At 44.8% G+C, this 23,869-nt stretch overlaps 1 protein-coding gene across 13 annotated transcripts in view; it reads right to left on the bottom strand.

Moving 5' to 3' along the window:
• Positions 1 to 10,716: 10,716 nt before the first annotated feature.
• IL1RL2 (interleukin 1 receptor like 2) overlaps positions 10,717 to 23,869 on the bottom strand; it is a 35,257-nt gene continuing 22,104 nt past the window's right edge. For all 13 annotated transcript variants that reach the window (XM_057743179.1, XM_057743186.1, XM_057743178.1 and 10 more), the window contains 3 exons: positions 21,414 to 21,557; positions 14,609 to 14,770; positions 10,717 to 12,366 (listed from right to left, as the gene is read on the bottom strand). In XM_057743179.1, the coding sequence (XP_057599162.1) occupies positions 11,948 to 12,366; positions 14,609 to 14,770; positions 21,414 to 21,557 (725 nt within the window). In that variant the 3' untranslated portion in view covers positions 10,717 to 11,947. The remainder of the gene's footprint in view (positions 12,367 to 14,608; positions 14,771 to 21,413; positions 21,558 to 23,869) is intronic.

The raw sequence follows: 23,869 nt of genomic DNA, 5'->3' as shown, positions 1-23,869 counted from the left end.
CATCACAGCACACACCATCCCCCAGGTGCACGCGCCACAGAGACGGGCCTGGGAATTGCACAGCTGCACCCCAGCTCTGAGAAGTGTGTGACCAGGTCCTTCAAGACCCAAAACATCCCACCCCATCTTGTTGATCATCTCTTTTGAAATCATTCATATGTAGATCATCATTGAAATGATCTAAATATGAAACATTGTTTCCCATTGTTATGACCAAAATAGGAACTCAAACATGAGCCTGAAATTCTTCATTGGGACCCCTTAGAAAAAATACTTCACTCTCTGGCATCTTCAACCAACATGTGGTATGAGTCACAACCACAAACTTTCTGAAGGGGAATTTGGAAGGATGTTTCAGATGTCCTAACCTGGAAATTCTATTTCTAGTCATCTATCCAAGGCAAATCGTTGGACAAATGCACCACATTTGCAAAAGTAACCACTTGGAAACAACCTAAACATCCCTAAATCAAGGATTTGTTTAAAAAGTATAAAACATCTAGCCAATGGAATGCTATGCAACCATTAAAAATGGTGTCTGGGGACTATAGTTAACAATACTGTGTTGTATATTTGAAAGTTGCTAAGACAGTAGATCTTAAAAGTTCTCGCCACAAGAAGAAGAATGCTAACTATGTATGATGAGGGATGTTAACCAGACTTATTGTGGTGATCATTTCAGAATATATGAAAATATTATATCATTATGTCATACTCCTGCAACTAGTATAATGTTATATGACAATTACATCTCAACAAAAAAGATGCAGTTCTATTTTATTGGCTTGTAATTACGTCCATGATATGTTGGTATGCTGATATATTAGTATTTTACTGGGGAACAATTAAATACATATTGCAAGATCAAATCCATGTAAATATTCATATATACACCAAAAGGCTAATAAACATTGTTTTTAAATAATTTCATGTTTTTGTGAACTTTTCCAATGAGCAAATAATCAGGAAAAGAAAAAGCTGCTTATGTTTTGAAAATAAAAGAAAACCAAATGCCTTTTTCCAAAGCTAGAAAAGAAAAATGTCTTTCTTTTCTCATAGGCAAATTTGCTCAAGTGTCTGAGAGTGTTGCTTTTTTAAAAATTTTTTTAACTACTGTAATATTCAAACTTATTTTGGAAAAATTTCATACATAGAGAAAATAATATGATGGGTCTGCATGAGCCTCATTCATGGCCAACTTGCTTCCTCCCTTCTCTAAAGGGCTCCTCCTCGCCCTGTATTATTTTGAGGCACATCTCAGACATTATAGTATTTCATCCATAAATGCTTCTCTAGATCACATCTAAAACACAAGAACTCTTTTGGAAACATAACAATGGTACTATTATTACACCGAAAAATTTAATAGTAATGCCACAGTATCATTTCTTAGGGCCATTTCTTACAACTTCATTACCCCTGGGTGATCTTTTACATCCTTAATTTATTCATTTTTAAAGTGGAGAAAATATAGGATCATTGACGGTAAAAAATGAGAGAATATATTAAAAGAGGTTAGGACAGAGTCTGGCACATTGTAAGCGTCCTAAACTAGTAGCAGCAGATGATTTGTGATGTTTTACACTTTCTCACTCATTAGGCATTTGTGTGAATTAGCCCTTATTTTGTGAATTTCCTGTTCACATCCCTCCGGCCTTTTTCTAGTGGGCGTTAAGAATGGCAACCCTTATCTTTCATATGCTTGCTCACATTCTTTTCAGTTTATTCTATGCTTTTCACTTATGATTATGTAGTAAAATATGTCTTTCCTTTCCTTTGTTTGGATCCAATAAAATGTACATCTATATTTTTTTCAGTGTTTTATGTTTTTGTGTTTTTTTAATTTGGTTCATATAAACTTGGAAAATCATTCATCAAATGAGCCCTGGAATCTATTCTTTCACTAAAAGAGAAAAATATAATCACTCTCTGAATTCATGAGCTTATATATTTTTTTAATAGAATCAGGTTTTTCTTAAGGTGGAACTACTCTATATACGAACTCAATAATATAAGGCAATCTTGGGTTTATCACATTCACAGTAATACCAACTAGCAGTCGTATCTAGGGCTTAAAGTGCTTTCCACATATTGCTTTTAATACTTACCACCCTCTTATCAAGGAAGAATTATTCTCACCTGTATTCTAGGGAGGGAACACTGGGCTAATGGAACAGAGAGATTAGCTACCTCAAACCCAGGTTCTCTGCCTCCCAAGCCCCTCCAACACCGGACCATGCCTACTTTCTCACCTGCAAAGTGAGGAAGGTCCTTAGGGTGCCACATCACAGAGCTGATGATGGATCAATAAGTATAAGGCATGCAGAAGAATGGCTGAAACCTTGTGAGTGCTCCATAAATGTTACCTTTCATCCTCATATCATTAATGTAGCAACAAAAATAAGTGCAAAATAATAGAGTAAATATGACAGGGTAAAAATATTATTACAATATAGTAATAATAATAATAAAAGCCAATGTTCACTGAGGTCTTGCTAGGCACCAAGAAGCATTTTACTTGCTGGTTATTCTACAAAGTATGTACTTTTATTATTCCCTTTTTATGGAGGAAGAAACTGAGGCACAGAATTTGTGACTTGCCTGAGAGGCTAAGAAGTCACCACTTTAGCAAATGCACTCATTTAGTAGGTGGTGGAGTTGTGATTGGAATCCAGGCAGTCTGACGGCAGGGGGACCTGTTTGGAACCACCACCTTAGACCCCTGCCTTGTGGGCATGTAAGAAGGACCTCCTGGTCCCCATCACAACTCGTGGACAGGTGGCTGCAGGCTTGGAAGACCAAGGATTAGGAACACAGTGACAGACTTAGAAAATGGTACCCTCTCAACCTTTCCCACAGCCCAAGAAGAAGAAAGAGACTCTTGGCCTTAAAGTGGAGACCCCGGCAGGCTGTGCGGGCGCCTGCGAAGATGAGAATGCGTTCTTCGCCCAGGGATGCAGCCTCCCACCCAGAGGGCTCCGCGCGACGGGATGGGGAGCGTCGCCTCGGCCGCCAGTAGAGGGCGCAGTGGCGCCGTGGGGAGGCCCCGCGCCGCCTCTGGTGTCTCCAAGGTGGGGTGTGAACCTCGATTTCTCTGGGTTTCAAGAGAGGAAATGCTTTTCTCTTTCACAAGGTTCTTCACCCACGGGGCTACTTTCTTTTCCTCTTGATGTCATCCTGTTACACAGGCAGGAAGTTCTGTTCACATAAGACTTGGCTGTTGGGAAGCCTTGTGCTGCCCTGCGGTCACAAAACACCAAACAAAGCCAATTTACCCAGAAGTTAGGCAATCAAAGAGCAGCTAAAATCACTACTCGATAAAGCCTGTTGAGTGAAGAAAGCAGAATATCAAGCTGGAGCTGTGTTTGTCTAACTGCTTTGGAAACACTTACGTGGGTCATTAAATAATGGAGGGACTGGGACCCACATTGTGAAAACATTGAGCAAAACTAAACAGAATAGAATAGAACCAATAATAGAACAGAATTTTGTTTTCATTCTCTGTGTGTGCATGTTTACTGAGTTGCAACATAAAATATATTTAATTCTGTAGTTCTCAGTTTAAAAGATGTGAAAGCTGTTGGTAGATGATACTAGTCCTTCAGCCAAATCCCGGGACTCCAGGCTGTGGATCCCTGGTCTGTCTTGCCCGTGGCTTGATGGGGGGCTGCCATGTTTGATAGATGTTTTGAAAAATCATCCAGCCCCTGGCCAAGGCTCAGAACTCATAAATGTTTTTATTTGCCAGAAAGATGCTAAGTGGCGTGGCGGAAGTGGTGGTTGGTGATGCCCAGGGGGAGGGCAAGTAAATCTCACTGATACCACACTAAGAAGGGAGGGAAATAGGGGGAAATGAGGGTCAGAGGGGCTTCAGGGACCACAGCACCATCACCATATACATCTTTCGTCTCCAGGGTTTTACAGGTAAGTTCAGGGACAACATAAATAAATCAATAAAACAGTAGATGCCGGTGATGCAGATTAAGAAACAACATATCCACTGAGTAAGGGGGAAAACATCGGTTTTGCACATTATCCTCATGCTTTTCTATAACTGTAACCACACGTTGGGTTTGGCCAGTTTTTCAGCTGACACCAGCACCAGGGTATGTAATTAAGGTGTAAATATTTAAATGGTGACATATTGGTTACTTGGTTGTAGTAGAAATAGGTTTTAATTTTCTCAGTGGATAAAAAATAATGTTACCGAGTCCAAGCTCACTCTGTTTGCCGCAAAACAGGCCAATAAATCAGAGATGAGGTGTTGAGGCAAGGAATATGACTTTATTTGGAAATCCATCAGACTGAGAAGATGGCAGACTAATGTCTCAAAATAACCATCTTATCAGGGTTTGGATGCCAGTTTCTTTTATAGCATAGAGAGGGAGAGGAGGTGAGGAAGTAAAGTAAAAAAGCCATAAGTTTTGCAAATATCCCCTGGAATGGCCAGCCTCGGGGAGGGCATGTGTTAACGTCTTCTTTCTTGCAGCCATCCACAGGTGCACAGGGTCCAGATGCTTCCCTGAACAAAGGTACTTTGGTTTAACATTCAGGCAGAGGGGCAGGGCTCCCTGAGGCAGGCCACTGTATGTAGACAGTTTCCTTTTAGTGAACAAAAGCAATGGGAAGCAAAGGTTAAAGTAAAAGAAATAGATCCAACATGCTGTCAGATTGGCTTTTCCCTGTTACAATAGTTTTTGTGACTTTCACAAGTGCTCAACAAATAAAACTATGATTTATATTTCAAAATTGAGAATGAAGTTTATTTCATCTGCTGATAGTTGCAGCAGTTACAGCTTAACATGCCATTGTGGACAACAGAGGGTCAGGGACACACCCTACTCAGGGACAGGCTTCCAGCCCACCAAGACCCCTGGCTCTCTCCCCATCCAGCTCTCCTCTGTGGTTGAGACCAGCTGGGTCTCCAGAACCCCACCGCCAGCCCCTCCTGCAGCAGGAAGTTGGAGGCAGGCAGAGAAGAGGAGACAGCAAAACGCAGCACGATTCGTCCCACAAAACATTTTAGTGCCACCTGTTTCAGCCGGTGCGAGTGCACTCCTGTCCCCCTTGGCCCCATTCTGGGCCTGAAATCAGAAAAGATGCGCTTGCTCCTCATCCCAGGGGGTGGGAAGTGGGGGCTGGGCAGTCTCCTGATTAAGACAAGAAAACTTCCACCTCGTGGTCTGATCATCTAATGGTGTCTCCTTGTGGCTTCCATTCTCTCTTGCTCTTCCTGCTCCTTTGGTCAAATCTTTTTGGTCTTGGCAGATAAATGTCAGCTGTGCTCCTAGGAATGGTTGAGCCAGAGCACAAAGATGGGCAGTGGCAGCTGTCATTAATAAGCCTCTGACGAAGACAGCTTCGAACACAAATCCCTCTGAAGCAGTCAAGAAAGGCAGGAAAAACAAAACGGTGACTTGTCATATTAAAGCAGCTTGTTTATACCCTGCCAAAGTAGCAAAGAGCTAATTTTTGTTTCATCAGCGTTTGAGTCAATGGTTGACCCAAACCAACAGATTATTTAGGGAAAAAGAGACACATTTCTGAAAAACCTACCTAAACGGATTGCTTTTCTGCAGGCAAATGTACAGGTTATAGATTCTGTGTTTCTCTTTCCAATGCATAGGCAGGCGTTGTGCTGGCTCTCTCGATTTTGAGGATCTTAGTTAAAAAACAGTAATAACAATAAAAGAGCCTCTGGGGAGAGGTGACTGAGGAGGACAAGACCCAGGGCTACAAGGTATGATTCCCCTGTCCTCTCGGAGGAGGAAGAGGAGGACGAGGGTTCAGTTTTGTTACTACAACATCAGCATCCCTTAGAAGCTGCCTGGGTTTGGCAAGGGAGAGAGGGGTGGATGCACACAGAATTTCCATCCTGCAAGGGCCCCAGAAGAATTCCATTTGAGACGTGTGGTTTCCAGCAGTTCAGGCCCAATGTCCTGCAGCTCTGAAAGCCAAGGTCACACGCCATCCCTCCACTCCGTTCACTTATTCCAGATGTTGTGGATTTGTCATCTATAGAATAGTCTCTAAGAAGGAAACCAAGATGGAATTTTCCACTTTCTTAACTTTCCAAACACAGCCCTGGATAAATCAACCACACAGGCCAGTGTTGAAGGAAAGTTTATAAATGTGAAGCGGGACACAGCAGAAAGCCCTCTGAATCACTGCGGGGGTGGGGGGGTGGCAGGAGGCACTGAGGGACTGAGGCTCCTCTGCTCCCCTCCCCCACATTGGTTAGACAGCTCCTCGTTGAACCACGGAGCGTGCCAAGTACTTTCACGTGCGTATCTGCATCTCGGTCTTTTCAGAAAAGCCCAGTCCTCCCTGGACCCTTCATCTGACACGACTCAGCCTTTACTCTGTACTTTCTCACGAGCAGACTCACGGTGTTCGAGGGGAGAGACCAAAGGAAGTGGGTTTTGTGGCCAGCTCAGTCATTACAGGAAGGTGAACCAAAAGGTAATGAGGGCCGCAGCACTTGTATTTCACTTTTAGTCTGACCTAGGCACGGCTCTCTGTAACCGAGCAGGACCCTAAGGGGCCTTCCCGGGGCAGGACGGGCCTTCCACCATATCCTTCCCCCATAGCTCCTCTCCAAAGTACCCAGATAACAGGATTTGATGCACATTTCCTGAATTGTGTTGCAGATGTAAACTCCTCCCCTCCTCCAACAAATGGAAGATGTTAACTACCCGAGGACCGGACCGTGAGCCCACAGCCCCGGGCCTCCTGGAGTCTAAGGACTGACAGTGTTAACCCTGTGACACCACCCTGTTACCGCACCATCAGATCAGCCAATCAGAGAATTGTACAGGAGCTGATCACAGACTCTAAAACAACCCCCCCACCCCCACCCCGCCACACCTGGCTTTTAAAAGTGTTTTGCCAAACCCTTCAGGGAGCTCTGGCTTTTTAGGGCATGAGCCACCCATGTCCCTGCAATAAACCTTTCTCTGCTCCAAACTCTGACATTTCCGTCTGTTTGGCCTCCCTGAACTTGTTTAATATCATCCCTACCTCCGGGCCAGTCTCTGTCCCCTCAGGTTCACCCAAGACTTGGGACCCAACCCCACGGACAGGGGACGAAACTCATTTTACCCCACTAAGCCCAGCTGCTGAAACATGAGCAAAAGATTGAGTGGTGGCCTTCAGCTCTCCTATAACCTCCTTTTCGTCCATTTCCATTGGCACCTAAACCTTCTTTCTTATGCAAATTTGGGCGTAAGGAGCCCATGTCAGCTGAGAAATACACATTCTCAGCCCTAACCAGCCAACCTGCATTTCAGCGGCAAAGCCAGGCTAACTCAGTTATTTGTCTTTTTACCTTATTTCATTCCTATGATTTCATTAAAAAGAGAGGAAATTAAAAGTGAAAGCGCTGAAACTACTAGTAATAAAATCACAAATAATTTGGGAATCACTGGGTATTCACAATCACAAATATTTCACATGAGGTTTACACTTCGTGATCTTCAGCAGCTTACCAATGTGTTCCGTGCTGAGATAAAATATTAAAGGATGTCTCCATTCCAAACTCGTGGGAATGCACATTTTAAGGCCTGCACTGTGGATGACACTAGTTTCATTGCCCCTCTCCTCAAATCTCCATTGGGAATCAGCCCACTCTCTGACATGGGTAATTAACTGTCTCCATCTTAGATAAATGGCTTTCTATACAAATGCTGCTGCTAGTCCTTTTCTTCCACCGTCACCCCAAACAAAGGGTGCCTCTGAGCCCCCGCTGGAGAAATTCAGGGAGGCTCTGAGGGAAGAACAGTTTTCAGGGAAAATTGTCAAGTTTCATTTTGGGAGGGCTGGGATGAAGCAGAGGGGAGAAGTGAGCAAACCCCAGGACCTGACAGGTCGTTTGGAATCAGAGCTGCTTAGTGTCCGAGGCTGAAGGATCACGGTCTGAGAGGCAGTAAAGACTAGAGGAGAGGTCCACCGCTCGGTCCCCTGGAGTCCAGGATAGGGATGGCCTTGTCGATTGGGTCTCCCTGTTTCAGGTAATTGCTTCAAATACTCACCTGGCCTGGGATGCTGTGTGGTAGAGTGAGTGCAGGTGAAGCTTATTTCCTGGCACCCACCTCTCAGGGTAACAGAGCAGGACCCTGTGGGGCCTTCCTCTGGACAGACCTTCCCCCATGTCCTCTGCTTTAGCTCTCCTCCAAAGTGCCTGGATAGCAGTATTTGGTGCAGATTTCCAGAGCTGTTTTGCGGATGTGAAAACCCCCCACCAAATAGAAGAGCTACTTGAGGACCGTGAGCACATAGCCCCAGACCTCCTGGAGCCGAAGGACTGATGATGTGAATCCCTGTGACCGCCCTCCCTCCACCTTTAAAAAGCCTTTGCTGAAACCCTCCTGGGAGCTCAAGGCTTTTTAGGGCAGGAGCCAGCCGTCTCCTTGCATGGCCTCGCGATAACCCTTTCGCTGCTCCAAACTCCGACGTTCAGTTTGGCCTCACAGTGTGTCAGGCACACGAACTTGCATTAACACCAGGTCCAGGCTTCAAAACTCCCGAGCCCCCACAGTCACCACCAAGAGCAAGTAAGAAGAGTCATCCAGGGCCACATTGGAGTGGAGCTGCTGGGGTACCCACGAGATCTAGGAGATCCGGAAGGCCAAAGTCCTTGTGGAAGTGGGAGGGGACGCCAGCCAGCACACAGGGCGGGAGGGTTTGGAAACTCACTGCAGCAGGACGCCCACAGCAGGGGGCACAGTCATGGACCCCAAAGACCCCAACGTGGAGAACCCCATCTCCAGGGGCATTTTGTGTGTGTGACTTTAAGAGGCTAGTAGGAATTTTTATGAGCTACCTACCGCAAAACATTCAATGTCAATTGATTTTTTTCCCCTTCAATTAAACTTTTTCCCTAAATATTACAGCTTGAGTTATTTCAAGTGCATCCAATCTGTCCATAAAAATAACAGCTACTTTTCATGGTCATACTGTACTCACATACAGCATCTCTTCCCACGTCATCATGAAATGGGGGAGTTTAACCAGCTTCTCAAAGGTCCCGCAGGTAGTTAGTGGACTCACAGGTAGTTAATTAAGACTCAAACCCCTCTTGCTCTTAACCACTAGGCACAGCCCCATCCTCAGATTCCTAGGTGGCAATGGGGCTCCAGGCAAGAGGTGAAATCGATTAACTCCAAAGCTTCCTGCTGGGGGTGGGTCTCAGATAAAGTTGTCCCAGGAAGAAAGGACATTAATTGGGACAGAGCCTCATTCAGCAATCTCATTTTAAGACCTCCAGCCATTCGGAAAGATCCATTCAAACATGTAAAACGCATTGAAGGAGGCCTCCGTCTTGAATGTTACATGCACCTAAATGCTACAGTTTCTTCACTGCCAGGCAAAAACAAGGCAAAACAAAACAAAAAGTGTTCGCTCCTGAGAAACCCAGAGTAAATCAGAGGGAAGTCATTCAGAAGCCTTCATTGTGTACTTCTAGAAATCAGTTTCCAGGTTTCTAGAAGTTAGTTCCAACTAGCACTTGGTGTCACAGGACTAAGTATGTCAGGAAAAGTTGCTGTAGGGTGAGAACCACAACACAGGTAGCAGACCACAGTGCCTGCCCCACAAATGACTAAGTGTCTCACTTTTCTGGGCTTCCTCCATGGTGAAATAGACATGTAATATTGGCTCCACATAAGATAAATTGAAGGGCAGTGTTAGCTGTCCTACAGGTGCCAAGTCTTCTCCAGCATCACAGACAACATCCAGGGACCAACCAGAGAGGAAAAGACAGATGCAAGGTGAGGGGAACAGGATGCTTTTAGGTGCACCATGAGAAACAGCTTCTTTTACCTAAACTGGAAAATCCTCCAGGAAGAGCGATGATTCCCAGATTGGAGAGATAAACCAAGATGCAAAAAATTAACAAACATCTGATTAGAAGGACCTAATGAGCTTATTACTTCTGGCAGTTGTCCCTTGCCCCGTAATCTGCCCTCCCCTCACTGTGCCCTTCAAGTAGGAAAGAAATAAAGGGAGGGACGGAGGAAGGGACTAAGTGGGAATAATGAACAAAAAGCTAAAATTATGGAACCTTAAGGAAAATAAGCCAGTTACAAAAAGATGGATACTGTGTGATTCTACTTCTGTTGGGTACCCAGAACAGTCTAAATCATAGACACAGGAAGTTGCCAGGAGCCGAGAGGGGTGGGGGAATGGGGAGTTAGTGTTTAATGGGGACAGGGTTTCGATTGTGGAAGATGAGGAAGTTCTGGAGTTGGATGGTACAGATGGTTGTAAAACTGTGAATGTACCTAATGCCACTGAACTGCACACTTAAAAGTGGTTAAGATGGTCAAGTTTGTATTATAACTTAAAAAATTTTAAAGAGCAAATAGAAAGAAAACAAACAGTGGGTTGATGTTGATTCTGGACCTGAGTATGATGATAACAAGTGTACAAGGCTAGGTCACCCCGGAGCATAAACCCTGAAAGATCAGAGTGGGCTCCTGATCACCTAAGATCCCGCCAGACACTCCCCACCATCCATGGCCTGTGAAGAAGGGCACAGGCCCACCAGATCCTGCTCCCCCAACACACCCTGCTCCTCCCCCCTCCCTACTCACCCCTGCTGCTCCCCTGGTCCTGACACATGTCCTGTCCCACCCATAGGCTGACCCGCTCCAGCCTCTAGGAGTCTTCACTAGGGCCATGCCCTGGTCTGCACTGCTGCTATAACAAAATACCAGAGACTGGGGGCTTATAAATGACAGAAATTTATTTCTCAGCGTTCTGGAGGCTGGGAGCCTGAGACCAGGCTGCCAGCATGGTCGGGTGGGGTCCCTCTTTCAGATTGCTGACTTCTCACTATGTCCTCACATGGTGGGAGGGGCAAAGAAGTGTCTGGGGTCTCTTTCATAAAAGCATCAATCCCATCCATGAGGATTCCTCCATCACGACTTAATCACCTCCCAAAAACCCCACCTGCTAAAGCATGACATGGGGTATTAGGATTCCAACATGTGAGTTTTGGGGACAGGAATATTCTGACCATAGCAGCCACCTCTGAAGGCTGTTGTCAACCACAGGCTAAGAGAGTTGGACTATATCAAAGCTCCTGCAGTTAGGGTCTTTGACAGTAATGATAAGAGTTTATAGCTATTTTATAGTCTCAAAAGTCTTTGTGACTTGTTATATCAAAAACTGACCCATGATGGGAGTGCACGGGCTACCTGAAAGATGACTTTATTTACTTGGACTAGAACTACGTCATATTGGTGTGGTAACTGCATCTATCACATGTGGCTCAGAATTCTGGCTTACAGAGGCCAGCTGGAAAAATAAGTGAGTTATTACTTATTTTGGTTTGACAGGTGAAGTCTTTCAAAGCATGGGGCCCACCAGCAGGGTAATTAACGGGCAAACCCAGTGGCACCAGAGTTGGTCCCCACTGGTCTAGGTGATCTCCATGTAGCTTCCGGTGTCAAGGTGCTCAGACTGCAAGGTCACAGCTATTTATTTGCACTTGAGGAGTGAGAGGGGCTCAGAGACACAGCAAATATTCCCTGAGAACAAAGGCCTTGCACACTGGTCAGGCATGAAGAGTGAGGGCCACTACCTTTGCCAGCCCTCCCCAAGCCCACACTGCGCTGTGTATCCTGACAACCCAGCCCTATGGGGGCCACTCCATGTGCCAAACCTCCTGACAGCTGAACTGCGACTTTACAACCCTCTGTGTCCCTTCCCCGGGGGCTCAAACGCCAATACTCCGAGCTCCCGAGTGTTCGTGAGGGTTCAGAGCCAGCCAGTTAACGAGGGCTTCTGGAGAGGTGATGTCCTTCCCTAAAGAAGCAGCTCTGAGCTAATGAGCAAGTAAGCACAGGCCTCTCCACAAGTACACAACAGCAAGCTCAAAGCCAACAGCCCCAATGCAATGCGTCCTTGTTTAACTGTGACCCACCCCGTGACGAACAACTCTCCATCACGGGGTGATGAACCCCACGTTGGCCTCACACTTGCTGGCTGTGAGGTCAAAGGTCGAGTGCTTTAGCAGCTGGACAGGCGGAGAAGGTGGCCACCTTTTAGGGGGCATGCGGTACCTCACTTCTTTCCAGAACTTGGTCTTCGCACACTGTGACTGCTCGGTGAAGTCCCCACTCCACTGGACGGCCCCATGCTTCTGTTTGATGTACTGAATGGACTCCGGTAAGGCTGTATAGTCCTTGACCTTCTCCAGTTCAATCAGAATGACCTTTATCCCGTCCTGGATGAGAGCATTGTAGACTGCGATCTGTTCTTCTGACATGTTCCTTAATAGGTCAAAGTTCAGCACTTCGGGAACGATGATGATGATCAGTCTTCTGCACAGTTTAATATTTTCATCAATGACCTCGACCACAGCTGGAAATTGAGAAAGAAGATGCAGAACATCTCAGGATTAAAACAGCCACAGACCCTGAACTACTCAGGACAAGGACCTTACCATGTCTTTTTGTTTGTTTGTTTTGTTTCTGTCTTTTTATTCCCCCAAATCAGCATCCCTATGGCAAGGACAGGGTTTCTAGGATTTTCTCCCCCTAAATAAATAAATTTTTAGTAAAGAGTTTTCTTTCTTGAAAAAGATCCATAATTTCCAGAATGCACTATCTGAATTAACTATTCTGTTGAAAAAGTCTATGTACTGCCTGTTTTATAGTAAACTATGGGGATATTTAAAATAAAGATTCTGGATTAAAGCCAAACGTTAAATTCATAGTATGTAATTTAGTTACATATGTGTACGTATCTGTTATAATTCCCATTTTTTTCATGTCTAACTTGGTATCTCCAAACTTAGCTGAAGGTCTGGTATAATTAGAGGATAAATGTTTTTTGTTTTTTGTTTTTTTTTTCAAAAAAAATAACAGACTTTTAAAGGATAGGACACATGTGTTGTACTAATCTTAATTTGTGTTTTCCTCTTGTGCTTCATAGCTATTTAAATGACCAGAACTTATAAGACTCACTTGAAACAAATAACATATCCTAAGTATTTCTTGGGGAAGGGTGGGGATATGGATAAAGCTTGGTCTTTTTTAGAAATAAAGACCAAATTTTATATCCTCCTTATTCTCAGGATATAAGAATAGCCTGTAACCTCCGCAAGAGCACGTCCTTCTTCTCTTTGGTTTATTTTAATATTTCTAGTGCCTACAACATTACCTGGCACACAGCAGGTGCTCCGCAAATATTTGTTGAAGAAATGAATGAATGAGGGACTTTCCTCGTGCTGCAGTGGTTAAGAATCCACCTGCCAATGCAGGGGACACAGGTTCGATCCCTGGTCCAGGAAGATCCCACATGCTGCAGAGCAGCTAAGCCTGTGCACCAAAACTACTGAGCCTGTGCTCTAGAGCCCACAAGCCACAACTACTGAAGCCCTCACCCCTAGAGTCCATGCTCCACAACAAAGAGAAGCTACTGCAAATGAGAAGCCTATCCACTGCAATGAAGAGTAGCCCCTACTCACCGCAACTAGAGGAAGCCTGCGCAGCAACAAAGACCCAATGCAGCCTAAATAAATAATTAATTTTAAAAAAAGAAATGAACGAATGATTGAATATTGATGTGCTTATGAATTGAGAGCTCTTCTACATGTTTGCAACAAGCACTGGATCACATTTTCATTTCCTCACGGAGGATGATTTCATAACTTGAAAAGACATGATAAGCTATGAATAGGAGCAGCCTACAAATCCAACGTACTTAGAAACCTTTTAAAATGACCCTGAACAGTCCACTAAGTTGTAATCTTGGTTTCCTGGTGATATTTCAAATATCATCTGTTTACTGTATTGCCTTCTAGGAAAGAGAGCATATAAGGATAAAAGAGACATTTTCATCTGTTGAGTGTCTAATATGTATTAAGCTCCCAACTGGTCCCTACTCAGGTTTTACCTTATTTAATTCTCTCAACTGAGTCAAGGAAGCACTCTCATCCCCATTTGACAGAGGAGACAACTGAGGTTCAGTAATGTTAACTGCATTTCCCAAAGCTACTCTCCCATTAAATGTGAGAAATAAATAACTTCTATTTTATTTAGGTCAGGCAGGGTTGGAGGGAGTCGAAGTTTATAAAACCAGCTTTAAACATGAGCTGATTTACATATTCAAACCAACAGAAAATACTCAGTGGTTAGTCTCAAGAATGTGACAGCAAATGACCAGTTGTCTCTTTTTCAGTCTCTTAGCCAAGGCTATGTAGGTCATCGACCAGCTGTTCACACAAATGGGTCAACCACATCCTTACCCAAAGTGAAAGTCACATGATTTCAATCAGGAATCCCAATTATCCTGCTGTAGAGAGAAAAGAGCTTGGTCCTAACCTCCTTGGCTCAGGGGCTGTGGGCAGGGAAGGTGAATGGCTCCCTGTGGTCCCACGGGGAAGGCAAGCATAGTTTGTAAAGTGAAGGAAAGGAGAGGTTCCTTTCCTTTTTTTTTTTTTGGCCACATCGTAGTGTGTGGGATCTTAGTTTCCCAACCAGGGATCGAATTTGTGGCCCCTGCAGTAGAAGAATGGAGTCCTAATCACTGGACCACCATGGAAGTACAGCTCCTTTCCATTTCATTCATTTGTTATTTTTATACCTCATTTAAAACATACCTTGTCCAGGAAAGTCATCCCTGCCAAATATAAATAACTTGTATCCACACTGCCTCTCCAGCACCTCAGGCAGAATCTTCAACACCAGAGTGTCCACATCATGGCTCTGGCTTTCTCTTTGAGGCTTGGGGTATAAGACATACGCATCATACAGCTTCCCGTCTGAAAAGGAAGTGGGACAAGCTTGTAACATTATTCCTACCAAATTATCTTACATGAACAATGTGAAAATCTGAGTTGCTATCATGATGTCATTTTTGCTTGGTTGGGTTCAGTGACTTCAGGATGCCCGGTTGGCTGACTTGGTGCCAAGCACTCACTGCATCTCATTCTTTCAACTTTAAATTTTCACTCCACTCTCTTCTTTCATGCATGATTTTTTGAGGATAAGTTGAATATAATTCATCTTTGTTTCTCTAGAAGTAAAGTGTCTTTTTCCTCTGGCTTCTTTCAGAATTTTTTCCTTATCTTTTATTCTGTAGTTTGAAAATGACATGCCTCCGTGTAGTTTTGTTTGTTGGTTGGTTTTTGGTATTAATCATAATTGGTGTCCTCTGAGCTTCCTGGATCTGTGGTTTGGTGTCTGACATTAATTTGGAGAAATTCTCAGTCATTAGTGTTTGAAATATTTCTGTTCCTCTCTTTCTCCTCCTACTGGTATTTCCATCACATGTATGTTACATTCTCTGTAATTGTCTCACAGTCATTGGACATCTTGTTCTGCCTGGGTTTTTGTTTTTGTTTTTTTTCAGTCTTTGTTCTTTTTGCCTTTCAGTTTTGAAGGTTTCTACTGAGGTATCCTCAAGCCCAGAGATTCTCTTAGCTATGTGCAGTCTATTAATAAGCCCATCAGAAGCATTCTTCATTTTTGTTACTTTTCTGTTTAATCACTAGCATTTCTTTTTGGTTATTTCTTAGTATTTCCATCTGCTTATATTTGTTCTTGTGGCTGTCTACTTTATCCATTGGAGTCCTTAGCATACTAATCATAGTTGTTTTACATTCACAGTTTGATAATTCCAACATCCCCACCATGTCTGGTTCTAGTGTGTGCTCTCTCTCTTCAAATTGTGATTTTTGCCCTTTTGTAGGCCTTATAACTTTTCTTGATAGCTGGATGTGTACCAGGTAAAAGAAATTGTTGTAAATAGGCCTTTAGCAATGTGGTGGTGAGGAGTGGGGAGAGGGGAAGTGTTCTATAGTCTGATGATTAGATCTCAGTCTTTCAGAGAGCCTATCCTCTGGACTACAAACTTCACAAATGTTTCACCCCTCTTGGGGGGGCAGGATGGCTAGATGGGCTGGAGTTTGGTATTTCCCTTTGCCCAGGTCTGTCAGGCCATGATAACCCCAGCAGGTTAGGCTCTCATTAACTAGTATCCTGAGGCAGAACTTGTTAAGAACAGAATGCTCTGGTGTCTTTCAAAACGGTTCTTTCTCCAGTCCCCATGCTGGAAGCACAAAAAGGGATTTTCCTCTGATATTTACCATCAGAACTTGGTCAGGTTTCTGGAAGTAAAACTCACAAAAATGTGGGCCCCTCACCTCATATGACTGGGTCCCTGAAAAGGGTTCCCAGACCCTACTGCAATAGGAAAGAGGCTTCCTCACACCTACAAACAAATCTTGGATGCTGGCAGGGTGTCTGAGAATTCAACTCCATTCTGACACTTTCTACCCAGAGACAGAATCAGATTGCACAGTTAGAGGGCTCAGTCCCACAAGATTACACTCCACTTCAGATTGTTACCTATACTTCTGACCAACCAGCTGCAAACTGGAGGTTCCAACGACCACCCCCTCAAAGTAAGCAGCTCCCTGCAGGAAGCAGCTCCTTGCAGGAAGCAGCTCCTTGCAGGAAGCAGCTCTTTGTAGGAAGCAACTCTAGCAGCTCTCTGCAGGAGGTCCTTTTGTCCTGTCACTCTAGCAAAGCTATATTTTAACTTAACCTTTACACCAGGTACCTCCATGCTTGACTAACCTCAGGCCAAAGCACAACTTTCAAATCTTTTGATCACAAAATGCCTAGCCTAACTTATTGATTCTTCTCTTAGATTAAATAAGTAGAAATGAAGAATAAGTAATTAACAGATGACAGATCTCTTCCCTAGCTTCCCCTTCAGTAATCTCACAAGCAGACTGTGTAAACAAGAGAGCATCTAAAGAAAGACAAGAGGAGTAGACAAGATGGCAAAGAATCTGACCCCCTTTCTCAATGATTGAGATTACTTCCCCTTTTCCCTTTAACACTTTCATGGCTGAGCAGAATCTTTGGGGTTGGTTCTGGGACACTGGTTCAACTTCTCCCCTGGTTGCCAGCCTCCTGAATAAAGCACCCTTTCATTTTCCAACCAACCCTTGTCTCTCAAGTATTGGCTTTCAAGTGATGAGCAGCAGAACCTGAGCAGGTAACACTAATTCAGGGTACCAAGAGCAAGTCCAGGTTGTTACCTGGACTCCTGACCAACTGGCTATAAACCAGAGATTCCCACGACTCCCTTGGGTTCGATTAATTTGCTAGAACAACTCACAGACTCAGAGAAACATGTTACTTACTAGACCACTGACTTATTATATAAGGATCTTAAAGGATATGAATCAAGAGCCAGATGAGGAGATGTACAGGGCAAAGGATGGAGACGGGGTGCAGAGCTTCCACGCCCTCTTCGGGGCACCATTCTCCCCAAACTCTACCTGCTCAGCAGCCCAGAAGCTCCCCAAACCCTGTCCTTTTGGGTTTTTATGGAGGCTTCATTACAGAGGCTTGACTGATTAAATTAGAAGCAGGAAGCGTCACATAGCTCATCCCTGGTTCATTCTGGGCAACTGTATTTTCCAAAAATAGCCCCAGCGGTATTTCCAGTCCCACATGCTCTTTCCAAACATTGCCATTCCCCACAAAGAGGTGGAATCTGCTTCCCTTCCCTTAGAATTGGGTAAGATGCTGCAGCTGCCTTGACAAATGAGCACGGTTAGAACTGATATTAGAAACTCAGGATCTGAGTCATTAAACAAACAAACAACCACTATGGCTTTCACCTGGCTCTCCTGCTCTTGAATCACGACCCCTTGGAAGCCGTCACCATGCTGTGAGGAAACCCAAGGTAGTAGCCCCCACAGAGAGATCATTTGGAGAGGAGCCCAGGCCACTGGTCAACAGCCAAAATCAGCTGCTGATCCTGCAGTTGAGGCCCCAGACATCATGGGGTTGAGACAGGACACCCCCACTGTGCTGGTCCACACTCCTGACCTGCAGAATCCACAAGCAGAGTAAGTGCTGGTTTTATGCCATGAAGTTTTGAGGTAATTTGATTCCTAGCCACAGTAACTGGGCAGGAATTGAGGAAATAACAGTGAATAGCAACAAATAACAATAAGGTGGACCTCCCCACCCCACCCCCAAACTGTCTACATCATCAAGAAACTTACAGAGACCTAGACCTGCTAGTTTCCTGAAGAAAGGGGGCCCTGCTTTCTCTGTGTAACGGTGGGGAGACAGTGCTTCCAGGTTCTGGCGAAGTTCCTTTCATTTTCTAAGGAGATTCATCCCTACTTTTGATGTTAAAGCATCTGCATACACCGTCATCGGCTGTTGGCAAAAAGAGTCATTTGTTTGCACAACTTAATGTTTATGAAAGTTTGCCGAAAGATTATTTGATTGCCTATTTCTCTCAATACATCACTAAATTTTAAACCTGATCAAATTGGTCCCGTGGAAAAATCAGATGGAATCAATTTGGCCTTCAGGTAAGTGCTCTTACTGAATTGCATGAGTGTTTGGCGTTTTTGCCCTAACATGCATTGAAAACACTAGGAGAAAAGCCACATTAAATATGCTTTTATATTTACCACGGGAATGCTGCTGCAAGCGAAGTTTATTACATCACACCCTTTAAAAACAAGAACTAGCGCACACTTCCCTGGTGGCGCAGTGGTTAAGAATCCGCCTGCCAATGCAGGGGACATGGGTTTGATCCCTGGGCCAGGAAGATCCCACACGCTGCAGAGCAACTAAGCCTGTGCGCCACAGTTACTGAGCTTCTGCTCTAGAGCCCGCAAGCCACAACTACTGAGCCCAACTGAGCCCATGTGCTGCAACTACTGAAGCCGGCATGCCTAGAGCCCATGCTCCACAACAAGAGAAGCCACCGCAATGAGAAGCCCCCACCCCACAACGAAGAGTAGCCCCCGCTCTCTGCAACTAGAGAAAGCCTGCGCACAGCAACGAAGACCCAACATGGTCAATAAATAAATAGATTAATTAATTAATTACTTTTTTTAAAAAAAGCAAGAGCTAGTGACAAAACAATTTTCCTGGGAGACTGGTCCAGAAAAAGCCATGTGCTCTCATGAGTGAATGAAAGGTTTGTGTAAACAGTGCCATGAACCTTGTCATGGCATTGCTTTCACTTCTAAAAGCAAGAGCATCTTTAAAAACCATCCAAGATGAGCCAGTAACTCTTCCCCGCATCCCCCGCTTACGTTACCATTCTACTTTTTATTCACTGTAGCTATTTTGTTTCTGTTTTTAACTGTCTGTTCTACAGGTATATTCCCCACAAACCTATCTGAAATCAGGTGAGGAATATACATACCTCTCCAGTAGATTTGTAAACCTATCCTTATATTTGTGTACACACGTGTACACCAGGCAGAAGACTTCTTAAAGTCCCTCCTGTGATTGAATAGACGATACACAGAACTCTTGGACTTTAGCCAGGCCTGTCCATGACTCAATAAAACTGTGAGTTATACACACCTAATTATTAAGCACATCTACAGCTTGACGAATCTAGTTGGAATAAACAACTTATCACGAGAAGGACACATTTTCTCTTCCTCTTTTGTATTTGCTGTCCGTTACTCCACATGTTCCCAGCTAACCAGAAAATATCCTCAAGGGACATAAAGCTGGAAACAGCATCTGGGACTCATCTCAGAGTCTCATCACTAACTCACTGTTGAAGTCACACTCAAAGGGGACTCATAGGGCAATTCTCTGAGACTGAGCTGGAGGAATTTAATCACAAAGGGCACATGTACTTTTCTGACTTAAAAGGAAGAAGACTGCTGGCTGACAATAGGTTCCCATCTCCAAATCCTCCGGCCGCTGGTTCCGAATCTGGGCAGAAGTCTGGTCTGAGCATAGGGTGGGGCTCCCTGAGTCACCCCTCTGTCCGGCCTCCCCTGCTCAGGGTGAGGCACGATTTCTTTTTTCTCTTTCTGCTACACTTGACCTCACTTATGGCGGTTTCACCATGCACTCAGCACTCACGCTCCAGGGATCCCAGTGAGCCAGAAAGGGAATTCCGGGGACACCACTAAGTCCACACAGTCCCCTGTCAGTCAACAAACAAAGCATCTCTGTGTCAGAAAAGACACGCAGCAGTGCTTCCCTGAGGTCTCTTCTCAAACAGATGCAGGAGATGCACGGGAGAGGTTCTACGTGGACCAGAGCCCAGCTGACCGCCCGCAGCAATAAAAGAGTTTCAGCTTGCATTGAATGTGCAAAGCCGATTTCCACAAGTGAATTTTGCCATAAAAAAAAAAAAATTCATTGTTTTCCAGGTTGCTTCAAGGGCCACCAATTTTGAATTCTGAAATTTAACTTAAACTTCAAGTTAAGATGCCTGTGCTTTATCAAACATGTGGACAAACACGTGGTTTTTATATGCAAAGCAGGCACTTTGTGTGAATACCATCCTTCTTTGTAATAGGAATTCCTAAAACGTGCTTGGACGCCCACTTCCTGAGCTCCCCTCAGCACCGCAAGTCTACCCGCAAGTCTACGGACTTGAAAGGGATACGCTGGTGTATCTCCATGCAGGAAAGCTGCACAGACCTCTCTCAGCCATGTATGACTTTTTCTATCCAATCAGGAGACATTAGAGCAGATGTATTACTTTTTCTCGAGGCCTTGATAGATCGCATCCATTCTGGGATACAGTGAAAACAGCACAGAGTTAAAAGCACAATGATGCGAAATCCTGATCCTCAGATCCAGGGTCACACGGGGCACCTCTCTGGTGACTAGCGCTGGCAGGACACGGCTCCCCACACCAAACTGAACTCCCAGGCAAGGCACAGCGTCAGGGACAGCTGGCTTGGACTTTCAGACAAGGGAAGCCCCAGCACCCCGGGACCCTCGGCGCTTTCCTGAACTTCAACTCAGCTACTCCCACAGGACTCTGCGAGGCAGGCTCTGATCATGTTCCCTCCCCTCCCCTCCCTCCCTCCTTTCCTTCCACCTATATCTGAGAAAGAGAAGAGAATTAAATGCCTAAATCACACAGGGAGTAAGTGGAGAACGCAAGTTCAAACTCAGGTCTGTCTCCCTCCAAACTTGAGAGCAGGAGACTTAAATCTCTCCGGCACCTTTGTACAGGCCCCAGCTGGAGCTGCAAACACAGGCAACATCCTCGCTGTCTGTAACATAAATCCTGGGCGCACATCTGCTGTGCTGAAGGTGTATCATGGATGGAACTCATGGTACACATTCTAGGAGAAATTTGTGTCTTTTGCAAACACTGGCGGACATCAGAACCCTCCTACAACGGTTGCAGTGGCAGCCAGAAGGTAATCTGTTGGTCAGTCCTAGCCTGCAAGCCTTATGCGATGCTGCTGTGCTGCTGCCTGTGGGCACATCATTTCTCTAAAGTATGAGAAGCCCCAGGGAGATGCTTTCCTCTGCATGTGCCAACCACATGAAAGGCAAGCTAGTAAAGATGATCAGGTATATTCACGATGGTTATATGGACGAGCAGATTCCACGACAACGAATTTTTCATTGGTTACACACACTCACCTTCTATGGGCCCTGCAGGATGGAAGGCACTTCGATACCAAAGTACAATGTCGATCTTAAAAACGTTGTAGATACACACGGCAGACACTGCCGCGCTGGTCAAGACGAGAAGCCCTCCTATCAAGTAAGCTCGAAAATCTGGAACTACAAATGACAGCAAAAGAAAACCCAAGGAAATAATAAAATAATAATACTACAAAGAGTCAATTATACACTTATTCAGATCCCATCACATAAGCCAAATGGATATTAGATGTCAATAAGAGAGCTTACATATTTCTTTACAGTTAAATAATAGGTTTGGGGAGTAGAAAAAGCTGGTCTTGGCCATGAATTTGAGGGAGAAGATGTGCTCTTGGGAACCTGGGGAGGGAAATTCTGCAGACCCCTAGCTCCGGATGGTGGATGCGGCATTGCTCTGACAGGAAGACTGCTAACCTGTCACAGCACACCTGGCCAAGTCCTCCTTACTCAATGCTAGACTCTCCAGGGGTGGAGCCTGAGAACGTGTACTGGGAAAGCTCCCCTGGTGGTTCTGTTGCACATTCTTGATTATTATTATTTTTTTCTCTTTCACCTACTGCTGATAATCTATATATTGGGTTTTTCTTTAATTTCACTTTTTATTTTATATTGGAGTACAGTTGATTAACAATGTTGTGTTAGTTTCAGGTATACAGCAAAGTGATTCGGTTATACATACGCATGTTATCTACTCTTTTTTTAATAGATATTGAGCACATTCTTGATTATATTACTATTGTAACCACCTTCCCAGTCACTCAAAGTTGACCAGCAGGACTCTTGTCATAAATAAAGAGCCGTCAGTTGCCTCCCCTGGACACCATCCCCGTGGCTTCATAAGACTGGCTGAGAGTCAAACCCCCACCTCATCCCCTCTGGGCCAGCAGAGGCCAGGCTGGGCACCTGTCTGTGAGACATGGTCTCAGGAAGGGCGTGTACACCCTGCTCTCTTTTGTGAGCACACTGCTGAGAAATTAAGGCAAAAGCAGTGGGCAGGAGCTGACCAAGGAGCAGAACCTGTTTCTCTGGAACTCCAAGCCCCTGGAAACAAGCTCCTACATATCCGAGAAGAGGAACAGCCCAGCTTTCTGCCTTACCGCAGCCCACAGCTATGCTGTCAAAGAAGGAGGCTCTAGGAAGGAGAGAACTAGAAAAGAGGAAGAGGGCGAGAGGAAGAGAAATCCTCCCCACTCTTAGAATCCACCGCACACCCACCACTTCCTTCACTGGCCGCCTCACGGGTCCTCTGGTCCCCACTGGAAAGTGTGTGTGAGTAGGCGGGTGGAGGGGAGTGGGTGGGGACCTTACCAAAGAGCCAATCACAATCTGCCCTAGGCCACACCATGTTGCAAACATTTTGCAAAGAAATCCCTATGTGCGCTCGTATGTCTTCAAATACACGGCACGATAAAGCACAATAACTAAAAACACATTCTGTGCCCCTGAAATTAATCCATTGATTAAGTCCCAGCACAGCCAAGTGGATCTGCTCTGCACCCAGGTGCTCATTTGGTCCTGACCATTTGTTTGAACCTCTAGCTTCTAACCATTGGATGGAATCTCCTCCCCACTGCCATCCTCCACTTCTTTGCCCTTTACCAGCTCTTGGAGTAACAGTGCCACCTCTCCCTGTGGGAAGACCTGTGTCTGGGGACCTTTATTGTACACATCAGGGATCTTGGTGTTGTAAGTGGTCATGATAAAAAGACCATGCTCAGGATGTTTATGAGATTCAAAAAGACTCTGGTAAGTAGACAGGAGCGATGGCCTGAAATTCTTGGGTTGATCACGCACTGCATTCAGGAGTATCTATACCCTCTGCTGTGTAACGGAGCTAAAAGACAATGAAATTCCAAACAGTCCAAAGGAAGTATTGGCTTTGAAACTGAAATAAGTGGAGAACTCTCTGTTGAGACATCAGGTGCCCTATCGAAGGCCCTATTTAAGGTGCTATTTACCATCTGGGTCTATATGGCCTGCCACCAGCCTTAAACTGAGATGCTAGCTGAGAACAAGTGATTAAAGGAAATTCATAGAGGGGCACACGCAACCCAAACAACTCTCCAGAGACCCTGCTTCTGATGAACCAAATATGATTCACACCTGGCGGTGTCTTCAACAAAAATCAGGAAGTCCAGTGGAGAAGCTGTAATCTTACCTCTGGTCCCAAGTAAACCAACAAGAGGCTTGGATTTAAGAGGGTTTGTTCCTAAGAATTTAGAGAAAACAAAACAGAGTGCACATGTCCAAATATACATTGCATGTGAGGTATGAAATAAGTGTTGATAGGAACAGAGATGAATTTAGTAAGTGCAGGTTTCTTAACTAACCTAAAACAAAGCAGGCAAAGGACACTTTCCTTCTCCTGTACCATCAGCAAGTGTTAACTGATAACATCATTAGTTGCTCTGAGCCTGGACTGTGCCTCAGGA

This window comes from Hippopotamus amphibius, chromosome 7 (assembly GCF_030028045.1).
Source record: "Hippopotamus amphibius kiboko isolate mHipAmp2 chromosome 7, mHipAmp2.hap2, whole genome shotgun sequence".
In the NCBI taxonomy this organism is placed as follows: domain Eukaryota; kingdom Metazoa; phylum Chordata; class Mammalia; order Artiodactyla; family Hippopotamidae; genus Hippopotamus; species Hippopotamus amphibius.
This window is presented reverse-complemented; position numbering and strand designations above follow the sequence as displayed.